Source organism: Mauremys reevesii, linkage group 2, assembly GCF_016161935.1.
Source record: "Mauremys reevesii isolate NIE-2019 linkage group 2, ASM1616193v1, whole genome shotgun sequence".
NCBI classification, from domain to species: domain Eukaryota; kingdom Metazoa; phylum Chordata; order Testudines; family Geoemydidae; genus Mauremys; species Mauremys reevesii.
Window position 1 is genome coordinate 286,088,180 of NC_052624.1, and position 24,745 is coordinate 286,112,924.

The 24,745-nt window shown below is 49.8% G+C and overlaps 1 protein-coding gene across 5 annotated transcripts in view; it reads right to left on the reverse strand.

Annotated features, from left to right (window-relative positions):
- Window positions 1-9,124: 9,124 nt before the first annotated feature.
- The window catches only part of LOC120398227, a 94,486-nt gene continuing 78,865 nt past the window's right edge, over window positions 9,125-24,745 (reverse strand). For all 5 annotated transcript variants that reach the window (XM_039525436.1, XM_039525435.1, XM_039525437.1 and 2 more), the window contains exons 27-30: window positions 23,355-23,590; window positions 14,344-14,494; window positions 13,840-13,888; window positions 9,125-10,768 (exon numbers count right to left, since the gene is read on the reverse strand). In XM_039525436.1, coding sequence (XP_039381370.1) covers window positions 10,626-10,768; window positions 13,840-13,888; window positions 14,344-14,494; window positions 23,355-23,590 — 579 coding nt within the window. In that variant the 3' untranslated portion in view covers window positions 9,125-10,625. The remainder of the gene's footprint in view (window positions 10,769-13,839; window positions 13,889-14,343; window positions 14,495-23,354; window positions 23,591-24,745) is intronic.

The following is a 24,745-nucleotide window of genomic DNA, read 5'->3' on the forward strand; positions in this document are numbered from 1 at the left end:
ACAAACTGACATGGGTAGATGCTCCTGCCAAGTTGGAGGCTTTTATGGACCCGTGTATCAGGACAGACACCAGGCTTCATGAATGACAAATGGAACGCAGGCAGACTGTCTACCTTCTGCACCTGCCCAAGGTCCAGGCCTCAGACTCAAGGAAGCCTGGTTCCGGTCAAACCCACACAGATAGATGTGGTGCATGTCTCCAGGCACGTGAGTGCGCCAGAGATGGGAAAACCTGTTTCTACTGTGAGCAGAAAACCAGTCTGTGGTAATTTGCGGAGAAACGCTCAATCTTTTTTTTTAAATAAAGGTTTTAATACCTAAATTTTAGCAAGGAATAGAAAGAGATTTGATGTCTGTTAGAACAGGAGTTAAAGTTTAAGGTTTTTTACATGGTTTAAGCATGACTTGCTTTATTCTTTTGGTGGTAAAAAGAATGTCTGAATTCTTTTTGCATATAAATAATATTAAAGGCCTCCGAAGTCAAAGGGTGAGACGAGAGATTTTTCAGCTGCTCTGTGTAAGGAATTCAGCACAGGAGCCGAAGCAGGGAGAGATCGGAATTAAACTTGTTTAAAATAATAAAAAATGGAGCAGAGACAGTGACTGGTAGGGTTAGGGTCTACTTTGCTACGGCTAGCTTATAACTGGAGAGGTTTAATAGTTAAAGATAGTTTTAGGTGGTTACGACTAGCGATAACAAGGTGGTGGTCACAGGCAGTCAGAGAAATCCAAAATGCAGGTCTGGGAGTGATTCGGCCGACAGCACGCAGGGACGCTGAGGTGAAATGAAGGGAGAGGTCAATCAGGCAAGATGCGAGTTGTCAATCGGGTCAGTCAAATAAGGCACAAGTTTTCAGTCAGGTCTAGCTTTGACTGACAGATAGAAGGCGTAAACATGACTGGGGGGAATGCTTCGGATGGTAAAAATAACCAACCCCAATAGGCCACAATCTGTCTATAAGGCAGAGAGCTCCACTCTCGAGTCAGAGTGAGTGGAAGGTGCTGGTGTGTGCATAAGCAGTAGGAGAATGACGGATACACAAAAAAGAACTAAAATCACTTAAGGAGAGACAAGCAGTAACAATGGAGCAGTAGCAACGCTGCTAACAGTGACAGAGCAGCAGCAGCAGCTCTCTGAGGGAAAAGAAGATAGTAGAGAAAGTGAGCAAAATAACTCTCCAGTTTAAGAATAATTAAACGGTGCGAGTGTAAGTGTCTGGGATAATACAGCCGGATGTTTGTGTGTTTGTTATGATTTAGATGTTTAAGGATTTGCTGTCAGCATTGCATGTGTGACTGGTCATCACATATGGAATGTAACCTCTTGAAGCAATTTAAAAACTGTATGATATTGCAATTGTGAATACTTAAAGTCAGTTAGCACAGATCACATTATGCCTTGTTAAGAACATCTATGGATTCTTTATCCTCTTAATAAACGTGTTGTATTAGGGAATGTTGTGTTAATAAAGAATATTCTTGTTTTCAAAGAATACTGCCTGAGTGTCAATCCTTTGAGCAGAAGCCTGTATCTGTGTCCTTCCAAGGATCAACAGAGCTAGTCTGTCCTGGGGAGTCGTCCACAGGTCAGAGAGAAACCCCCTGGCAAATCCTCTCAAGTGGGCCCACCTGCTTTTACCTCCCAAAATAGACAAATTAATAGACTGAGTTATTGGGGCAGGCAGGTCATTGAGGGGTGACTAAAGTCTGATTTTAAAGTCTGATGGAGAGGTGTGTGTGGGGGGGATAACAGGGCTGGTTCCTGGAAAAGGATTCAAACAGGGAAGTGAACAAAACCAAATGTGTGGGACGGGCTGGAGGAAAGAGAATGCCCTGTTGGTGTTAGGTGCTGGGCACGCCTGGAGGGAGAGCAGGCAGAAATGGATCCCACCATGGTCCGAGAGATGGTTTTTAGATTATGACCCCACAACAGAACGGTCAAGAGCAAGATATCTGCTCCTGAAGAGCAAACCAGCAAGAGCACCTGGTTCCGAGTTGTGCTGACAAGAAGAAAACATTAAGAAATCTGATTTTAAAAGTCCTTCAAATTAGTGAAGGAAAAAGGGAGATGATGGAGTCCTGCACCCAGCTCCCCTCCGTGACACAGTAAGTCTTCACTCCTCCCGATGCAGGACGACTTAGGAAGATGTAGGACAGGCAAAGGATGCACACTCTGTACCTCTCGCTCTGATGAAGGATGGACATAGCTAGTATGACAGGGTAAGAACAACATGCTTGGGACCATACTAGCATTTCTCCACTCCTCCCTTCCTCCACCTTTTAGCTTTTTCTTTGCTGATTTTAGTTCCTCTTGGATTCTGTAGTTAGGGTGAGGATTTTCCAGTGTGATTTTGGGAGGCTCAGCTCTCTTTCCTCCGGGGTGGGGAATGGACTCTGCCAGCACAGCTAATAGATTGTGCTTTATTCACATTGTTCTGTCACCTTATTCTCAGCAACACCTAAAGTGTGTTTAATTGAAGATGTGTAGGAAGGAGCATGTGTGACCCTATGGCAACCTAGATGTTACAGTACTTCAAATAATAATAGACAGTCAATTTAACCTCATACCAAAGTGATTAGCACCTCCACATAGAAACAAAATGACACACGCGCCTTAAGAACTGGGCAGGTAGGAAGGATACAATGACCAGGTTAGACCTAAACAAACAACCCTCCCACAGAGGTCACCCTGACAGCGAGAGGCCACCAGGACTGAGGCCTATGGTGCTAGGTACTGTGTAAGCCTGGAAGACAGAGGTGTTAAACGTAGGACTTGCCCATGGATCCCGCCTGCACTGATGGCTTGATGTGGCCCTAGAACTTTTAAAATGATGATCACAGACACGCCCCTCATGGTTGCCAGGTGAACATTCTAATTAAGAACTGAGAGGAACAGGAGGTGGCACCATCCTCCAGAGCTTGCAGATAACCTGGAACAATGAGCCAGATTCTGGTCCCTGCCCCAACCACTGTATGCCACTATGGCCCTCTGCCCTACAGTCACCCCTTTGCCCACTCCCTTTATTTCTTGTTCAGCTCTCCCTTGCGTAGCTTTCCTGGCCTCTAAGCTGTCTGGGGCAGAGTGGTCGCTCCCCATTCTGTAAGGCTCCCTGAGCTGGATTTGGTATAGTCCCATTTTAAGTATGGGAAGTTGACAGGCCAATAGTTTAAGGTGAGGGAAGTATGCCTACACCGGCCCTGGGGTGCTTGTGTGACTACCCAGCACCCCAAAACAATGGTTAGACACTTCCCAACTCCGTGGGATTGACCTGTGTTGATGCACCAGTTGCCTCCCCCTTCCTTTTGGCATTTTTTTTCTGGGTGCACCTGGGTGCACCTTGCTTGGGTGACGCATGGCAGGAAGCATTGCCCAGCGTCACCGCCTCGCACTGGATAATTTCACTTTATCTTGATCTCTGCCACAGAACTGCTATCATGGGGGCAGTCAAATTACAGTACTGCCAAACCCACATGTTCAAAAACCATGAGTCAAGCTCACCAAAAATCATGAGATTGGGTTTAAAATTATGAGATTATTGTAAAAATAATAGATTTGGGGGGGTCTTAATTTTTCTGCTTTTTGAGCTTTTTGGGTGCACTGGAATCACATGTTGAAGCTTTCCCCACAGCCATGAGGGCTAAAAACTTATTTTTTCTTTAAGAACAAAGGCTGAAGTCAGCTGGGCTTTAAGGAAAACAATTACCATAAGACGCAAAACAAAATCATGAGTTGGCAACAGTGAAATTAGCTTGAACGCAACTGATCTCCTCTGCACCAAGAAGCAGCCTGCTTCAGAGGGAAACCAGCCCATACTCACCAACGGAATCAGTGCATGCGGCAGTCTGTTGAAGAGAAGGCAAGCTCTCATTGTGTCAATTGCAGCCATTGCATGAGTGTTCAGGCTTTGTCACAGGCAATCAGCCTTGGAGTGTGATGTCTGCCACCACAATTCTCTTGTCCTCTCTTCACACTGCATCTGCTGCAGGTTCTCTCCATGTCGCACGGCAATGAAGGGGAAGGGAATTGGAAGCCACACCATCCACGGTCAATGACAGGCATTCAGCTATCACAATGAGGAGTTCCCACGATGTGGGAATATGTCTGTACAATTTATGACTCCTATGTGTCTGTGTCAAGCGGCAGAGTCCATTTTGAATATGCAGCCTTATGCCTTCTCTAGGGTCTATTTGCCTCCATGCTGGCTTGACATTCCAAAGGCTGGTAGCAAAACAGGAGGTAACTGACTCAAGTACCCAATCATTAGAAATCTATTCACCCTAGACAAAGGACTGGTCCCTATCCAGAAGAACCGGTTTCACAACAGGGAGGCAGCCTTGACAACAAAGGATCCTGTCTGTTTATATAGACCACAGGGGTGGTACTGCCTGACCTCACCTGTATATGGAGTGTGTGTACAGGAAAATGAAAGGCCTTGCACACAAGGTGGACTGCCCTCAGTTCCAGTAAGCTTATATGTAGTCTGGCCTCCCATGGGGTCTAGGTAAGCACCCTATGCCAGGAGGGAGGCATCCATCAAAGTGGTGGCCCTGGGAGTGGGAGGGTTGAAGGGAACTCCCACCATGACCTTTTCAGGGTTCAACCACCAAGTCAGGGAAATGACAACTCTAGTGGGACTGACCACGCTGGAGTTGATATAGTCCTTGCTTGGTCAATAGCTGGGGTGGAGCCAAGCCTGAAAGCACTGCAGGTGGAGCCTGTGAAAGGAGTCATGCAGGTGCATGTGGCCAAACAGTGAGACTGTGGTTTGTGGTCTGTGCTTGATGTGTAAAATCAGGTTGCTCATGGCATGAAACCTTTCTGAGGTGAGGAACGCTCTTTACGGAAACCTAGTCCAACCATTCCTCTATAAAGTTTATTGACCTTGTGGGTAACAAAAGACTTTTTGTTTATACAAACTCCTAGGGCGGTTAAAAGTTGTATGAGAAACCCTGTCTCTGACCTGACCTCCTGATGAGGTCGGGCTGCCAGAAGCCAATCGGATATCACATGGGCTATCATATAGCCGTGGTGCCTCATATGGGCTACTACCACAGAGAAAACCTTTTCAATACTCTGGGTGCCATAGCCAGCCCAAAGGGGAGTACTCAAAACTGGAAATGTTCCTGGCCTACCATAAAACGCAGGAACTTCCTGTGTGATGGGTGAATATCCACATGGAAATATGCGTCCTCCATGTTGAGCGCTACAAAACACATCCCTTCCTGACAGGAGGGGATTATAGATGCTAGCGTGATCATCCGGAACTTCAGCTTTTGAATAATGATGTTGAGTTGCTGAAGGTCCAGGGTGGGTCTCCACCCTCGGTCTTTTGTGGGGATTAGGAAACATGGGAAGTAGAACCCTCCCCTCTTCTGCAGTTACAAGATGAGACGTGCTCTACTGCCCCTCAGTATAAAAGGGATTCTGCCTACCATCGAAGAATCACCTCATGAGAGGGGCAGCGGGGGAGTAAGGGGGTTTGTGAGGTGGCAAGGAAAGAAACTATGAAATATTCCTGGTGGATAATCTCCGGAACCTAAACTGTCCATTGTGATCTTGTTCCAGTTGTGGGTTAAAAGTGTAAGATGGCCCCCCAAAATGACAGGGCACAGATGGTTGCCAACAGTAGTGGTGCTTGGGTCTCGACCAAGCTTGGGTGGTGGATAGTGAGGAGACTGTGGTAGTAGAGAGGGCCAAGAAGCGAGGCCTCTGAATCCTCTGGCATTTGTGCAGAGGCTGGGTTGTGCACTGGTAATAAGATGCATGAGGAGGGGGTGGCCTTGATATATAGGACTGCGTCTGGTGTTTCCTCCTAGGGGCTGGGGTATAAGTCCCCAGAGAATGCAGCATCAATCTTGAGTCTTTTAGTGAGTGCAGGGATTCATCGGTTTTCTTGTTGAAGAGATTAGACTCGTCAAAAGGAAGGTCCTGGGTGGTGTTTTGGACCTTGCTTGGGAACCCTGCCGATTGTATCCAGGAATCCCCCTCATGACTAGACCAGTGGCTAAACTTCTGGAAGCCGGGTCCACCGCATGCAGTGCAGCCAGGAGGGCTACTTTTGCCACTAGCCTCCCCTCCTCTAAAAGAAACTGAAATTGAGCCCAGTCTTCTGTGGGAAGCTTGTCTGTGAAGTCCACAAGCCTGGAATAAGTATTAAAATCCTATTTCACTAGCAACACTTGTTAGTTAGCAACATGAAATTGCAAGCCTGTAGAGGAAACCACCTTCCTCCCTACATGATCCAGTCTTTAGAGCCTTTATCTGCCAGGCTGTCCTCACACTTTCATCAGCCATCTGTACCACTGGCAAGTTGGGGACAGGGTAGGAGAATAAGAATTCAGCCTCTTTGGCAGGAACAAAATACTGTCTCTCAGCCCTTTTCGGTATGGTGGCACAGGATGCTGGAGTGTGCCCTCCCACTCTAGCCGGTTCTAGTATGGCCTCATTGAGGGGTAGGGCTACCTTACTCAGCTCCTGAGGCTGCACCATGTCCAGGAGCTGGTGTTGAGGGTCCTAGACCTCACAAGAACAGCCAAACTGGGTCAGACCAAAGGTCCATCTAGCCCCGTATCCTGTCTTCCACCAGTGGCCAATGCCAGGTGCCCCAGAGGGAATGAACAGAACAGGGAATCATCAAGTGACCCATCCCCTGTCGCCCATTCTCAGCTTCTGGCAGACAGAGGCTCGGGACACCATCTCTGCCCATCCTGGCTAATAGCCATTGATGGACCTATCCTCTGTGAACTTATCTAGCTCTTTTTTGAACCCTGTTATAGTCTTGGCCTTCACAACATCCTCTGGCAAAGAGTTCCACAGGTTGACTGTGCATTGTGTGAAAAAATACTGCCTTTTGTTTGCTTTAAACCTGCTGCCTATTCATTTCATTTGGTGATTCCTAGTCATTGTGTTATGAGGAGTAAATAACTTCCTTATTTACTTTCTCCACCCCGTCATGATTTTATGACCTCTATCATATCCCCCCTTAGTCGTCTCTTTTCCAAGCTGAAAAGTCCCAGTCTTATTAATCTGTCCTCATAGGCAGCTGTTCCATACCCCATATCATTTTTGTTGCCCTTTTCTGAACCTTTTCCAATTCCACTATATTCCGCAGTATTCAAGATGTGGGCATACCATGGATTTACAGAGAGACAATACAATGTTTTCCGTCTTATTATCTGTCCCTTTCATAATGATTCCCAACATTCTGTTAGCTTTTGTGACTGCTGCTGCACATTGAGTGGATGTTTTCAGACAACTATTCACAGTGACTCTAAGATCTTTCTGGAGTGGTAACAGCTAATTTAGACCCCATCACTGTGTATGTAGAGTTGGGATTGTTTTCCAATGTGCATTACTTTGCATTTATCAACACTGAATTTCATCTGCTATTTTGTTGCCCAGTCACCCAGTTTTGTGAAATCCCTTTGTAGCTCTTCAGTTTGCCTGGGACTTAACTATCTTGAACAATTTTGTATCTTTTGCCAATTTTGCCACCTCACTGTTTACCCCCTTTAATGGTATCTATAGATCACTGGCAACTTGTTGCAATAGCTCCCCTCTGGTGTTATATAAGTCTCAGGACACCCTGGTGTTCGAGGTTCCCGTAGTTAAATCTTATGGATCTGGTTTATCTGCAGTGACCGGCTGGTCTTTAGATAGATGAAGCGATACAGACAATCGGTCTGGACCTGCACTTGTAGATGGAACCAGTGAACATCTATCTTTATGCTTCAGTACCGAGGTGACCAACAGAACCAGCGGATCCTTCTTTCTATGTGTCTTGCACTCTGATCCAGGGGTCTTCAATGGAGTCAGTTCCTTAGGTTCCATACCTGACATCTCACCCAAGCTGGACAGACTCAGGGAGGAAATGCGTTTTTCATGGACAGTCCTCAATGAGGATCTGTCCTTACACCAGGAGAGTGCTCTCTACCATCAAGGGCAGCCCTGAAAGAAGAGATCTTAGGCTTAGATGTTGAGGGCTCTGCTCCAAGGAACGTACTTGGAGGCAGTGGTGAGCTGGAGCTGGTTCCCACAGGTTCCCAAGAACCGGTTGCTAAAATTAGACCGCCGTAGAGAACTGGTTGTTAAAGGGCCAGGGAGTGGGCAAAGAACTCTGGTCCGTGGGCCGGACCATCCTGTTGCTCCCAGGATTCCCAGCTGGGGAGGCTGAGGGTCCCCTGGCCCTTCCCCCGCTTCCCCCCAGCTACAGCGTGGCCAGCTGCCGGCACCAGTTGGGCAGCTCAGCAGAGCTCTGGAGTCGTCCTGCTGCTTTGAGCTGCAGGCAAGGTAAGGGGGGAGGGGGCTGCAAGGTCTAGGGCTGCCGAGGGGGCAAGTGGGGCAATTTGCCCCAGGCCCTGCAGGGGCCCCCGGCCCCACGAGGATGTCTCATAGAATCTCAGGGTTGGAAGGGACCTCAGGACCCCCTGCCCCTCCCCCACTACCCCCTTAAATCAGAACTTTTTATAGGGAACCGGTTGTTAAGATTTTGGCAGCTCATCACTGCTTGGAGGGGCACTTGTTTCAGTTAAGGCTGATTACAGGGGGGGTCTTCCTGGCTGAAATCGGAGAGGGCTCTCACAGCCTTCTCCATCACGTGGCTCCAGAGGCGAAGCTCCCAGGCTTCTTGAGTTCTGAGTGACATGACATGACAAAGGTCTCAGAAAGCGAAGAGCTGGAGGGAGCAAGATACAAAGAGGTCATGGATGACAAATCTTTTCAGAGAAAGAGTAGGCGTTCCAGAGACAGTGTGTGTGTGTGTGGGGGGGAGAGAATGTGTGTAAGGTTAGAAATGGTGGCACAAGAGCAGCGGAAGTGGTCATGGGGAGATGGATATGGGAAGTGGAAAGGGGGTGAATGTAGGACTTGGATCTGTGCTGGTGGAAGGAAAGGGGAGATTATTATGGAGAAGGGAAGAGGAGCAGGCAGGACCGGTGAGAACTGTAGAAGGGTCAGGGTACCAAGGATGGGAAAACGGAGTAGGGGGGAGGGGCAGGAGGAGGATGGATGAAGAAGAAATGTGGTGATAGCCACTCTCAGTATGTAACATGTCCCTGCCTCCTCTACACACACACACACACACACACACACACACACACAAAAGTATAATTACCAATACTTGTATACGTTTTTTGGAAGAATATCAAGTATTTTTATTTTATAAACATAAAAAGGCACAAATATAATGCATGATTCAAGCAATGCTAGAAAACACCATATTGGTGTAAGGCAAAAACAGTTTGTCAGCTGAAGTGATGCACTGAGAGACACTTTCAGTCAGGCTGGGTCCCTAACATCCTAGCAGTTTATCTGCTTTACCTCAGAGAGTCCTGCATTCAGTTAAAAACAAAACAAAAAAACCAACCCTGCTCAACAGCATAAAAATTCTTACAGCACTTGCAAATGTAGCAGCAGGCTGCACTACTAATCCTGCAGCGAGGCAGCATCGCAGGGAAAGGATGGAAACACAGTAAAAAGGAGAAACAAGACAGTGAAGGGTGGGGGCAATACTATTAAACAGATCGTTGTGCTCCACAGCTCTGTTCAGCAAAGACTCCATTATGAAACTAAGCAGAACTGGGAATATTTAGAGAAAGCAAAACTAAACAGTTAATCCATGAAGATTTAACTGTACTGCAGAGATTCCTCTTCACCAAGGATTCTCGTCTTCATTTCGGACCTGCTCTAAAGACCACTGAAGTCAGTGCGAGTCTCTACCTGATTTCAGCAGGCTTTGGATCAAGCCCCACTTGCATCCACTGCCACTATAACACTGCAGGGCTTTATGATACAGGAAAGTATAATCCAACTCCAGACTCTCTCAGACACCATGTCCTTATGGGACACAAAACTCAGCAATTTCTCACACTTGACACACAATGTAACTCCAAGAACTCACTCTCACCAGATGGAAGTTTGGGTTACACCTCACCAGAAGGCCAGGGAGAGGTTTTAATGTAGATTAGCGTAATCCCCTAAGTAAACAAAACACATTATCCTGGGACATCATCCATCCCCTCAATTTACAGGGAACAACAAGAAGTTGTTCTTTATTATTGCAGAAGTTTTCTGTTGATCAAATCACAATCTGTTTTCCTCTCCAAAAAATCAGTGGGTCGACGATCTATTGCTTTGGATTAATATGTAGGCTACAGTGTCTTAGCATTTGACTCTCTGCATTTTGGATGAGTCTTTGCCGGTTACTCTAAGTTTTTCTTTACCAACATGGCTTTCACTGGCAAAGAGTTGTTGGCTACACTCTAGAGTCAAGTGTCTTAGCAAAGGGGGAGTCCCATATATATATCATCTCTGCATGCAGCTGACTCACTTAATTTCTCTTTCAAGAAACAGCCAACTATTGTCCAAATGGATACTTCAGCTTTGCTGTTGTATGCAAACTCTTCCATTCTGAAGAGAGGCACTGATGCAGCAGGCTACTTCAGAGTCAGTGCCCAGAATTCACTCAGTAAATCGCATTAAATTATCAGTGTAAGATTACTTGACAATCAGTTTCAGAAGTTTTTCAACGGGAAGGAGTCGATTTCTACAGCCTTTTGGTACTGATGATATATGTTCATATATTGTGTGTATGTAAGTCAGGTAACAGTCTTTGTATTATAACAAACTAGTGTGGGCTCCATGAATCTTTTGCTGTGTGCGTGTTTCCACTGGTCTCCATTTTATCCACATCAGAACTGTTGTCTTCCTGGGCATTTGGACTTCGCCACTTTCCCCAAACACCCTCCTTGGCTCGGACATGGAGGATACCTTTATTGTATGCAAGAGGAGAACAAAAGATTAGCTTGAGAGGCATCGATCCTGCTTTGACACCACTGAATTCTGGAGCTCTTGTTTGGTGGTTCCCAACATTTTGCTGGAATCCCACTGGGGAAACACTAATGGCTGGGTGTGATCCTGTTCTGTCCCCCTTGCAACACACTGTAAAACAACACTGTCTTTCCCCTCTGTCCATTCAATCTTTCATCTGGTCTTTGTTCATCCCCCCACATCTCCTCCGCCTTCTGTGTCTTGCTTCTTCCTTTGTGTACTTCTCTCTCTCTCTTTTTTAAAATTTTTATCTGGCAACACTCTCTCCTCTCCCTAGTCCACAAAAAGGTTTCTGTACCTAAAGCTCCGTAGACACGAGCTGCTCCCAGCATTGGCTACAGCAGGGACCAGTGCACGAACAGGAACAGAATGCAGTTAACTTTCTGGGGCCAAGCAACTTTCCCTGCCTCCAGTTATTCTCTCTGCTGCCTGCCCCCTCAGCAAGTCTTAAGGTTCCCAAAAGGGTCCCACATCCCGGTACTCTAGTCATTTAACACTATTGATGCTACCTCTGAAACACATGCAGGAGCTACTGGTAGCTGAGGGGAAACAGGGTTAACATGTATGAGGGGCTGCTATAGAAAGCTCCTGAACTTGAACAATCCTCCTGATAGCCATGTCATAATTAAGGCTGGCAACAGACTGCAAAGAGCCATACAAAACTCTTGCTTGCAGCTAGTAGATTGACTTCCCCTCAAGGTAAGCATTCCACTGTTTGAAGCCCTGCTTACAATGGCATACAGACCCTTAATGTAGCACACCTTAGTCCTATTACATGGGCATCTACTTAAAGTCCTCTTAACAACGACCTGTTTAAAAAGAAAGATCACTTACCTTTACAGTAACTGAAGTTCCTCGAGCTGTATGGTCCTTATTTGTATTCTATTGTGGTGCACATGTGTTCCATGCAACTGAGACTGGAAAATTCTTACTAGTAGCGTCCTCTGGTCCGCACCTGTGCCCTGTACCTCTTCGTGCTCCAATCTGAAGGCATTAGGAGAGGTGTGGACTGAATGCTTCTCCAATACCTTCTGAGAGTGGTTTGTGGTAGAGAAAAGATCTGATGCAGGAGAGGTGCAGGGTGGGGTAGTGGAATACATAAGAGGAACCACATCTCAAAGAACTCGTCATTTACCGTACTGTTCTTTCTTCAAGTGATGGTTCCTATGTGTATTCCACTGTGGGTGACTCCCAAGCAGTATTCACCAAGGAGGAGGGTGAGAGGACCTGTATTGCACCATTGACCATAGGACCACTGTACCGAAGAACGCAGCTGCAGAAGGCTTGCACCAGTGCATAATGTCTGCACAGAGCCTGATGTTGTCACTCTACAGATTTCCAGGAGGGAAAAACCCTGAAGAGATGGCCCTGAAGCAGTCTGGGCTCTGGTCAAGTGAGCCCTCACTCTGACAAGTCATCATCCCTGCAAGATCATAGCAAAGGCAGACAGCCAGAAATCAATTTGGAAAGACTTTGAGAGAGGAGACTGCTTCTCCTTTCATCTGCTCAGCAAAGGAAACAAAGAGTCTCAGAGATTTCCGGGAGGGTTCAGTCCTTTGTAGGCAGAAAGCTATGGCTTGAGGGACGGCCAGAGTGTGGAACTTCCTGTCCTTTCTGATGGCGTGAGGTTTTGGGGAGAAGACCAAAAGGTGTATGACCTGGTTAATGTGGAATTCAGAGGGAACCTTTGGAATGAACTTGGGGTGTAACTTCAAAACTACCTTACTCTAGGGAGCACTGCATAAGGAGTCTGCCACAAGGGCCCTGAGCTCACCCACTCTTCTGGCAGAGGTGATTGCAGTCAGGAAGGCTATCTTCATAGACAGGTGAAGAAGGGAGCAAGGGGCCAATGTACAAATAGAGGATTCATGAGTGCTGACAAAGCCAAGCTGAGGTCTCAAGACGGTGCTGGTTTCAGTACTGGTAGAAAAGTTCTGGCAAGGCTTTTCAGGAATCTTAGTTATAGGTTGGGTGTAGACCGAGTAATGTCAATCAGGGACTGGAAGGTGTTAATTGCTGCCAAATGCAGACACTGGGAACAGAGATAGCCCCAGCTTCTTCAGGGAAAGAAGGTAGTCTAAGAGAGTAGAGATGTCCAAATCCTCTGGGGTTATGTGACGAAGTTGGTACCAGACAGAAAATCTCTTCCATTTAGGCCCACAACACTGTCTCGTGGGGAGTTTTCTGCTATTACAGAGTAGAGACTGTACTTCCTTGGGGCACAATTCCTCTAAGCTCGTCATCCTTCCCCATACCAGGCTGTTAGATAGAAGGATGCTGGGTTGGGATAGTTGATCCTGCCTCTGTTCTGTGTTAGAAGGTTTGGAAATGGATGGATATGCATGCACGGGAACACTGACATCTGACAGATGCTGGTGAACCAGAACTGCCTCAGCCAGTAGGATGCCATGAGAATCACCAACACACCGTCCTTCTTGATTTTTCTTTAGGACTCAGGGCAAAACGGTGTGAACTTGGAGGGTTGGTATGGGTGGGAAAAGTATGGAACAGGTTTTTTTGGGGTGGGGTGGGGGGTGGGAGGGGCAGGGAGGAATTTGAGAGGTGGTCAATCCACGCCTCCCCTTATGCCCTCGATACGAAGCCCAAGGACACACAGGGTGCAGGCACAAACCAATGGACACGGCTAGTAAGAATTTTCCAGTCTCAGGTACATGAAGCACATGCACACATAGGGACCATCACTCGAAGAACCACACACATTTCTGTACACCTAACCAAACACATTCAGAAACAGAGTGGGGTCCTCTGAAATGGATCACTGAGAAGGCAATAAGCCAGTTAAGATTCAGACCCTAATCAATATGGAAGCAAAGCTCACAGAGATGACAAGTCCAGCATAGTTTGCCTTGATCAGAGCAGATATGCTGAGATATGTATGCTCCACAGGCTGCATTTCTTAATTGACCGTAGGCTGCAAAGGTGGTGAAGTTCCTGGTTGGGCACATTTTGGGTGTCCCTTGCCTAACAAGGACACAGTAACCATTGCTTACCTGCTGCACTTGGAATGGTAAACAGATCTCTTTCATCTTTCACAGTTACCTGAGGAAATAAACCAAGAATTAAAGTTCAGTATACACCCAACTATACGAGCTCCCAGGTCTCTCACCCTTCTCTTTACCAGCAACCACAGAAGTGGTTCATTTTTAATTAGCTGCTCAACTATGGCCTGTCAGACTCCAATAAATCAGAGAGGGCTGGGACCTAAGTTTGCAAGGAAAGAGAAAGCCCTCAAGGTGGTGTTATAAAATAGAAGGGATGCCCAAGGCTTTGACAAGGAAACAAAGCTCTCACATGGGAAGGAGTAATAAGCATTACCAGTAAAGATGCATGGAACGACATTCCTAGTTAAGGATGAAATCCTCCAGTCAAAAGTCAGTGTTTATAGTACTGCACAAGGTTCCAGTTGCCTAACTCCTGTGAAAGCCACAGCCCAGCTGATGGGACTCATTGCCTCCCTACGACAGCTGTAACACACTCCTAAGCAGGCTGCTTACATGAGAGCTGGGTGGTGCCTCAGACATGGATGTTCCTGGAATGGAGGTTGTATTCCACTCGTAAAATGCAGGTGCACACTCTCTGCTTGCATTCTGTGGGTGACTTGCCATGGACTTTCTGGCTGAGACCAGTCTGCCAGGAATGTGTTGGCTGAATTAGAGAAAATAAAAATATCAAGGAGGGGTATTTAAACAGCAGAAGGCTGAAAGACTAAAATAGAGGTCACATCACCGCTAATTCAATACCCACTGGAAACATAGGCCTTGTCTACACTACACAGTTTTGTTGGCAAAGCAGTGGAGGAGGTGTACATACTACAATGCTACTTTTAGCGGCAAAAAAGACGGTTACTCACCGTTGTAACTGTTGTTCTTCGAGATGTGTTGCTCATATCCATTCCAGTTAGGTGTGCGCGCGCCGCGTGCACGCTCGTCGGAAGATTTTTACTCTAGCAACACTCGGTGGGTCGGCTGGGCGCCCCCTGGAGTGGCGCCGCTATAGCGCTAGATATATACCCCTGCCGACCCGTCCGCCCCTCAGTTCCTTCTTGCCGGCTACTCCGACAGCGGGGAAGGAGGGCGGGTCTGGAATGGATATGAGCAACACATCTCGAAGAACAACAGTTACAACGGTGAGTAACCGTCTTTTCTTCTTCGAGTGATTGCTCATATGCATTCCAGTTAGGTGATTCCCAAGCCTTACCTAGGCGGTGGGGTCGGAGTGAGACGTGGCAGAATGCAATACTGCTGAGCCAAAGGTGGCATCGTCTCTGGATTGTTGCACCAATGCGTAGTGGGACGCAAAGGTGTGAACAGAAGACCAGGTAGCCGCTCGACAGATGCCCTGGATGGGGACATGGGCCAGGAAGGCGGCAGAAGAGGCGTGTGCCCTTGTAGAGCGAGCGGTGAGATGGCTAGCTGGAACCTGAGCAAGCTCATAGCATGTCCTGATACACGATGTCACCCAGGACAAAATTCGCTGAGACGAGACTGGCTTGCCCTTTATGCTATCTGCTACCGCTACAAAGAGCTGGGACGAACGCCTGAAGGGTTTCGTTCGCTCTATATAGAAAACGAGGACCCTACGCACGTCGAGGCTATGAAGCTGTTGTTCCCGACGCGAAGTGTGCGGTTTAGGGAAGAAAACCGGGAGGAAGATGTCCTGGTTTACATGAAAGGCCGACACCACCTTAGGAAGGAAGGCGGGGTGCGGCCGAAGCTGCACTTTGTCCTTATGGAAGATGGTATATGGCGGGTCAGCCGTTAGGGCACGAAGCTCGGAGACTCGTCTTGCTGAAGTAATAGCGACGAGGAAGGCCGTTTTCCAGGACAAATAGAGAAGGGAACACGTGGCCAAGGGCTCAAAGGGGGCTCCCATAAGCTTGGCTAAGACCAAGTTCAAATCCCAGGTAGGTGTAGGGCGCCGTACCTGTGGGTACAATCGTTCCAGCCCCTTAAGGAAGCAGGAAACCATCTGATTAGAGAAGATGGAATGTTCCCCTATGCTGGGCCTAAAGGCGGAAATGGCCGCCAGGTGCACCTTCAAGGAGGAGACCGTGAGGCCTTGCTCCTTGAGGGACCAGAGATAGTCCAAGATCTTGGGAATAGGCACCAGGAGAGGGTTCAGATCTTTCTGATCGCACCAGTGTGTGAAACGTTTCCACTTGGCAAGGTAAGTTGACCGAGTGGAGGGTTTCCTGCTCTCCAGCAGCACCTGCTGCACTGCAGCGGAACAGTCACGCTCCGCTTGGGTCAACCACGCAGGAGCCAAGCTGTAAGGTGGAGGGACTGCAGGTCCGGGTGGCAAAGCCTGCCGAAGTCCTGTGTTATGAGGTCCGGCCATAACGGGAGGGGAATGGGATCCCGCACTGAGAGGTCTAACAGCAGGGTGTACCAGTGCTGTCTCGGCCACGCCGGAGCGATGAGAATGAGGCGGGCCCTGTCCCTCCGGAGCTTGAGCAGCACCCGGTGTATGAGGGGAAACGGAGGGAAGGCATACAGCAGGTGATCCGGCCACGGACGGAGAAACGCATCCGATAGGGAGCACTGGGAGCGTCCCTGGAAAGAGCAGAACTGGTGGCATTTCCTGTTCTCTCTGGAGGCAAATAGATCTATTTGGGGAAAGCCCCACCTCTGGAAAACTGTGTGGAGAACATCGGGACGAATCGACCACTCGTGGGAGACGAATGACCTGCTGAGATGGTCTGCCAGCATGTTCTGCACTCCCGGCAGAAACTATGCTACTAAATGTATGGAGTGGGCTATGCAGAAGTCCCACAGTTGCATCGCTTTTGTGCAAAGGAGGGAGGAACGTGCCCCACCCTGCTTGTTTATGTAGAACATCGCTGTCGTGTTGTCTGTGAAGACGGACACGCAGTGACCTTGGAGGTGGGAGCGAAAAGTTTGGCACGCCAAGCGAACCGCCCTCAGTTCCCTGACGTTGATATGCAGGGTCAGCTCGCGGGGTGACCAGCGGCCCTGGGTGTGTAGGCTGCCGAGGTGCGCACCCCAGCCCATGGCCGAGGCATCTGTGGTCAGAGTGATGGAGGGGTGGGGAGGGCGTAATGGGACTCCGGCACACACCACCTGTGGGTCCAACCACCAGTTGAGGGAGTCGAGGGCCGACCTCGGGACCATGACCACCGTGTCCATAGAGTCCCTGTGCGGGTGGTAAACCGACGCTAGCCAAGTTTGAAAGGTGCGAAGGCGGAGCTTCGCATATAGGGTCACGAAAGTGCACGCCGCCATGTGGCCTAGGAGGTGGAGGCAGGTGCGCACCGTTGTCGTCAGGAAGGACTGCAGGCTTCGGATGATAGAAGCCATGGACTGGTACCGAGGCAGAGGGAGGCAGGCTCTGGACAGACTGGAGTCCAGGACTGCGCCGATGAACTCTATCCTCTGCACTGGAGTCAAGATAGACTTCTCGGGGTTGATCAGAAGGCCTAGCTTGTGAAAAAGACCTATGACCACTGACGTTTGCTGCGTTACGATCTGCTGAGACGTTCCGCGGACCAGCCAGTCGTCGAGATACGGGTAGACATGTATCCGACGACGGCGGAGGGCCGCGGCGACCACCGCCATACACTTGGTGAAGACCCTCGGTGCCATGGAGAGGCCGAAGGGGAGCACCATGAACTGGTAGTGCTGGTGGTTGACGACAAAGCGAAGGTAGCGTCGATGAGGAGGGTAAATGGCGATATGGAAGTACGCGTCCTTCATATTGAGGGCAGCAAACCAGTCTCCCGGATCCAGGGAGGGGATAATGGTCCCCAGGGTCACCATGCGGAACTTGAGCTTCACGAGAAATCTGTTGAGCTCTCGGAGGTCTAGGATTGGACGCAGACCTCCCTTCGCCTTGGGGATCAGGAAGTAGCGGGAGTAGAAACCCCTGCCCCTCATGCCTTCTGGCACTTCCTCTATGGCACCCAAACTCAGAGTCTTGACCTCTTGCAAGAGGACTTGCTCGTGAGAGGGGTCCCTGAAGAGGGACGGGTAGGATGGGTGGGAGGGAGGGGGCGAAACAAACTGGAGGCAGTAACCAGGTTGCACCGTGCGAAGTACCCAGCTGTCTGATGTTATCTGGGACCAAGCCGGTAGGAATTGGGAGAGACGGTTGTAAAATAACGGGGAAGGATCCGGTAAAGAAAGTGGTGGGCCGTCCTCGGGCGTCCCGTCAAATGTTCTGCTTAGGCCCTGGAGCAGGTTTCGAGGGCGGTTGGGACTGGTTCCCTTGATTGCCCGACTGTCTGTGCCGGTTCACTCTGCCCCTGCGCCTATTGTCCGGTCATGGCCTGGGCTGGTTGTAAGGACGGTACGGTTGGGGCCGGAAGGACCTCCTTTGGGTCACCGGGGTGTGCATGCCTAGGGAACGGATCGTAACGCGACCATCCTTAAGGGTCTGCAGCCTTTGGTCAGTCTTTTCGGAGAAGAGACCTTGGACGTCAGAAGGCAAGTCCTGAATTGTCTGCTGTACCTCCGGCAGGAGCGTCGAGGCCTGAAGCCACGAAATGCGCCTCATGGTTACCCCAGAGGCCAAGGTCCTGGCTCCCGAATCTGTCGAGTCCAGAGAGGCTTGGAGGGCCGACCGGGACGCTTTCTTACCCTCCTCCAAAAGGGCCGTGAACTCAGGACAGGATTCCTGCGGTACCAGCTCTGTGAACTTAGCCAGAGACACCAAGGTGTTAAAGGTGTATCTGCTCAGGAGAGCCAGTTGATTGGCAACCTGCAACTGAAGGCCACCAGCTGAGTAGACCTTGCGGCCTAAAAGGTCCATGCACCGCACCTCCTTGGACTTAGGCGCCGGCGCTTGTTGGCCATGGCGTTCACGGTCGTTGACCGATTGGACCACCAACGAGCATGGAGCAGGGTGAGTATAGAGGTACTCATAGCCCTTGGACGGGACCATGTACTTCCTTTCCACTTCCCGGGCGGTCGGAGGGATGGAAGTCGGCGACTGCCATATGGTATCCACAGTCCGCTGAATAGTGCGGATGAAGGGCAGGGCCACCCGAAGAGGCGCATCCGCCGAGATTATATTCACGACTGGGTCGTCGTTTTCCGCCACCTCCTCAACTGGCAGGTTTATGTTCTGGGCCACCCGCCGCAACAAGTCCTGATGGGTCCGAAGGTCAATCGGGGGAGGGCCCGAGGCGGATGTCCCTGCCACCGCTTCATCCGGGGAGGAAGAGGATGACAGGCCGGGGACCAAAGTGCCCTGCGGAGGCTCAGAGAGCTGCTGTGGAGCTTCATCAACAGGAGGAGGCTCAGCATCCTCGGACGTCAGTGGCACCTCTTCCAGCGGGAGGAGGTCTGCTGACCGTGGCCTCAGGCGCTCGGTGGTCGGAGGGCCTGGAGCGCTGAGTGGCAAAGGGGGCTCCTTGTGACTCGTGGTATGCCCACGGGGTCCAGAAGGCCCATTGAGGAGGACCTTGGTCCTGGCCTTGAGGCTCGGTGCGCTGGTCAGCTGCACTGTCGGCCTGGGAGGAGACGGATGGCTGTCTCGAAGGCCAAGGCGGTGCCGAGAGACTGTGCGACTGAGCCGCCGACGGCGCCGTTCTGTCCCTGGACGGTGCCGGGGATCGGTGCCGCTCTTCACAGTGCCGGGAGTGAGACCGGGATCTCGAGTCCCGATGGTGAGAGCGGCTGCGGGAGGAGCGGTACCGAGAGCGGTACCAAGAACCGGATTGGTGCCGATACCGCCTGTCCGGAGACCGGGACCGTCTCCGCGAGTATGACCGGTACCGCGAAGGAGAGCGGTACCAGGACTGCAAGCGGTGTCGAGATCGGGAACGGCGTGAACGGGAACGTCTGTGGGACCGAGACCTGGAGTAACATCTGTCCTGCCAGTCAGGGGAAGGAGGCCTCATTATGGCCGGCTTGCCCGCAGATTTAACAACCCGCACCGGCGGCGCCGGGGGTGGAGGCTGCGTTGGCTCCGTCAACGCTATAAGCTCTCTCGCCGTCGAAAAAGTCTCAGGCGTCGACGGGAGAGCGAGCTCGACCGCGGTGTGCACCGGGGAGCAAGGCGGTACCGAACTCGACGGCCCTTGCGGTGCCGGAGTCAACGGTACAGCGCTAGGAAGTTTCGCTGTTGGTGCTGGAGGTGCAGGTGCCGGCGGCGGTGCCGGAGGTCGGGTGACAGGTCCAGGTGCAGAGACCTTCTTGATCGAGGTCGGTGCCGCCTTGCGCTTTCCTGACGGCGAAAGGGAACGGTGCCGGGGAGCCGGTGCCGGCTGTTGTTTCCGCTGGACCTCGGTACCGGAACGAACTGGAACCGCAGGCGCACTCTGCACCGAAGCTGACTGTGGGGCGGCCGGTGCCGGTGCCGCAGGGCTAATCGCCGATTCCATTAGGAGCTGCTTCAAGCGAAAGTCCTGCTCCTTTTTTGTCCTCGGCTTGAAAGACTTGCAAATGCGGCACTTATCTGGAAGGTGAGACTCTCCTAAGCACCGCAGGCAAAAATCGTGAGGGTCTCCAACCGGCATCGGCTTCTGGCAGGCGTGCACGGCTTAAATCCCAGTGCCTTGGGCATGGGCCCGCACCGGGTTGGGGGAAAAAGAAGGGGCTAGCCCCTCAATTTCCCCTAGAAACTACACACTAACTACAAATAACTATTAATTAACTCTAACTATACTAATCGAACTATGTACAACAACTATGTAGAGAAAAACAAGTGAGAAGCTAGGGCTGTGGAGGTCAGCAGTGCCGCACTCCACTGTTCCAACGACCGTCACGGGCGGTAAGAATGAATTGAGGGGCGGACGGGTCAGCAGGGGTATATATCTAGCGCTATAGCGGCGCCACTCCAGGGGGCGCCCAGCCGACCCACCGAGTGTTGCTAGGGTAAAAATCTTCTGACAAGCGTGCATGCGGCGCGCGCACACCTAACTGGAATGCATATGAGCAATCACTCGAGGAAGATCTCTCGTTTTGCCGACAAAATAAAACCACCTTGACAAGAGGCGTCAAGATTTTTGTGGCAAAGTTAGAGCAATGAAGTGTCAGTGTAGACACTGCATTCACCTGGCCTCCAGGAAGTATCCCACAATGCCCACCGTGACCAGTCTGCTCACTATCTTGAACTCCGCAGCCCTGCATCCAGCTACACAGACACGTCTGTTTCCCCCTCTCCCCCACAAAGCTCCAGGAACTGTGGAATTGGAGCATTGTTCTATCAAATGCCATGTCGTCTTGGGCCTGCTGGGTGATTGCATAGTGCACAGTGAAAGTGTGTACGGAGGACCATGTCGCTGCTCTGCAAATTTCCTGGGTGGGAACGTGAGCCAGGAACGCCGTTGAAGCGGCCTGCACCCTGGTGGAGTGCGCAGTGATTGGAGGGGCAGCAGCCCCTAGCAGGTTATAGCACTCACGTATGCAGGATGTGATCCATGATGAAATCCGCTGAGAAGAGAGAAGATCCTTCATTCTGTCCATCACAGCCACGACGAGTTGGAGGGGAACTGTATGTCCTCACAGCAGCAGGCCGGTGAGCTTTAATTAAACTGCTGTTGCATGTCAACACTATGTTCCTTGTGTCGGCAGATCACATCCACATTAGCACTTCTTGCGTTGAGACAGAGCAGTGCACTGTGCGTAGCTATCCCACTATGCAACTGGCCGCAGGGTGCTTTGAAATGTTTGCAATGCGTCCTGGGGCAGATGCAGCATCACATGATGCAGGTTTCTCAATCTCATCCTTCCAAGAGCATCCTCCAGCAGCAGCCTGCCCTGCCTGCCTTCTGCTGTGTTCCTAGTGCGGAGGAGAGCAGGATTCCACATTAACGATTCTGAGATTCCCTTCTGTCCTGGAGTGCCTGTAGGTGCGGATGCAAGCCTTCATTAAGATCTGGATGGAGGTGTTTTGGGGATAGACCTGCTGCACTTCAGCTAAAGTTCCAGTTCTTCGAGTGCTTGCTCACGTCAGTTCCAATCAGGTATGCGTGTGCCACGTGCACGACAGCTGTAAGATTTTTCCCTCAGCAGTATCTGTAGGGTTGGCCTGGGCGCCCCCTGGAGCCATGCTTCCATGGCACCCAATATAGTGCCCTGCCAACCCGACCCACCCCCCTTCAATTCCTTCTTACTGCCTGTGACGGCTAGCTGGAACTCCCTACCGCTCCTGCATCAGCAAGCGAGCGCTTCACAATGTCTCTCCATGTACACAGTTAGATTTAGCAGTAGATTATAGTTAGTGTAGATAGCTTTTCTTACAAGTTTCCTTGGGGGGGGGGGTCTTTCCCCCGACGTGTTTTCCCAGGCACTGAGGCATACCTTGGTCCTCGGGCTTTAAACTGTGCTTGGACTGTGACAGGTTTATGCCAAGAAGTGACCCGAACTCGTGCCTTAAGTGTCTTGGTGAGGGGCATGTCAGGGACCGCTGTAAAATCTGTAAGGGTTTTCAACCCAGGATCCTTAAGGACTGAGAGCAGCGACTCCAAGTCCTACTTATGGAGGCAGCACTTCGGGCCCAGTTGGAACCGGCGGCACCGGACCTGGCCTCAAGCGCCGCATCCTCAGTGCGCTGGAACCATTGAGGTGCGAACCGGTGCCGAGGAAGGACTCAGTTACAGACCCTCAGCACTGCCACGGCTCCGCCCACAGGCAGGCATCGGTGGGGCACTGCTCTCGCTCCGGGTGCCCCATAAAAAGAAAAAGGTGGACAGAGGGCACTCCCCAGCTAGGTCTAAAGACCATTTAACCAGCAGTGCAGCCACAGGAGGCTGCTCAGGTTACTGCCTGAACACAATCCCACCTGACCCTCTGGCTCGGCTAGCTAATCCCAGCCACACTGCTATGCTTAGTGCACCAGCCTGAGCAGAGCTAGTGTGTCTGCCTAGCCACACTGGGAAGCACCTTCCCAGACGCTGTGCAGCTATCGCCTTAGGCAATCAACTTCTACAAGAAAATGAACTGGATTGTGTTATTAATCTATTCCTCTCTTAACACGATAGTAACCAAGCAAACAGAAGTATAACATTTAAATCTAGAAGGGACAGAAGAGAGACTCATTTAGCATAAACCCTTCCCCCTTGCACCAGTCAGGGCTCTACCTCCATGAGCCAAGGTGTACTGCGAGTGCCTACTGGGAGGAAGGAGGTAAAGCTGAGGTTTCCATGTGGAATGACTATAGGAAACTACACTTTAATGGGCAGAGGAAAAAAGTTGGGGGCTGGATTGGATGAGCAACCGGTAATGAGCGTTTTCCAGCTCTGAAGCCTATAAACTTGAAAATATCCAATTTTAATTGTATTTACATTTTGTCACCAAGTCTCTCTTCTAAGCTTGGACTTTGCAGGACACATTTCAATCTTGAGCTGAAATTTTTGTGCAGACTTTTGAGCTCCTAAAAATGTGATTTTCTGACAAGGCCTGCTAAGTATTTAAACTGTATTTAAGCTGGGACAGGGGGTCACGTATGATAGTGTGCTGCAGTATCTGCTGATGCTGTTGAGACCTTGCACTGAAAGCACTGCTATCTGAGCAGTGAAGCCCCGAGGTCACCATGCAGTTACCTTGGTAGATGGAACCCAGCAGGCTCCACTTCTGGGCTTTGTTCTGTGGTTTTGCCTTTGTGCTTCTTCTCCAACTGTGACTGGATCTCTCCTCCTCCTCTCTTTCTGCCATATGGATATAACTTCACGCCAGGGAGCAGGGGCTGCTGTACAATGGTGAAGACGGTTGGTTGATTTGATGGCAAACTGGAAGGTGGGACCTCAAGAGTCTTTTCTTCGTCATCATATTTTAAGTCCTAGGGAAGAAACAAAAATTAAATACCTGTTAAACTGAACGTGCTAAAATGCAGCCTGCAGCAACCTTAACTTTTGCATTCTTAACCATGTATCAGAGGGGTAGCCGTGTTAGTCTGGATCTGTAAAAGCAGCAAAGAGTCTTGTGGCACCTTATAGACTAACAGACGTTTGGGAGCATGAGCTTTCGTGGGTGAATGCATCCGACAAAGTGGGTATTCACCCACGAAAGCTCATGCTCCCAAACGTCTGTTAGTCTATAAGGTGCCACAAGACTCTTTGCTATTCTTAACCATGTATCTCTAGTGCTTTCTTAACCTATCTTGTATGGAATTTCCTTGGGTTCTTTCTTTGGTTTAAAAAAGAATATGGATTTTTCCCCCCAGAATTCAGCTAAAACACAGTGAGAGTTCCAGGAGCCCTGAACAAGATGAACAATAGCTGAGCCCATAACAGTTTACAATTCCACCGTATGCAGGTTATGATATCTGCATACGCATGCGCAGCATGGCCGCCTTTTGCTGTACGCTTTATAAAACCCAATGAGACGATGAATGCAGAAGTCTACTCAAAACAGCACATATATTTCAAAGGCTCGTAAGTCAGTTAAATTACAAAGCGTTGCTTAAAGACTTTCCAAAAATAATTCACCTTCAGATAGAGATTAACCCTAGATAATTTCAGCTCAAGAGGTCAGAATTCCTGAAAGATGAGTGACTTAACACCATGAAAGAATATTTTATCTCCATCATCACAAGATACAAATCAAATGAGAATTTCTGCAGGTGGGATATCATTCAACATCTGGCAGGGGCAGGGATCCATGATAAAACTGTGGATGTTAGAGTGGTTACATTCAAGAGTCTCCCAGAAGTGCAGCCTTGCAACAGCACAGCACAGCAAGTTTGTTGTGGTGGCTAGCTAAACTAAAGGTACAAATACAGTATGGGAGTTTGTAGTTAAGTCTGGCTGATTAGGAAGTAGGTCTCATAGATAAATACAAAAAAACCCCCCAAAAAACAAAAATCATTGCAAAACAGTGAGAATTCACTATGTCACTAGAACTAGATTCTACTTGAGGTTGAGGAACCTGTTCAAGAGTAGATGATCTATTAATATGTAGGAGAAGGCCTCAGTCTTTCAGGACAACTCTTCAG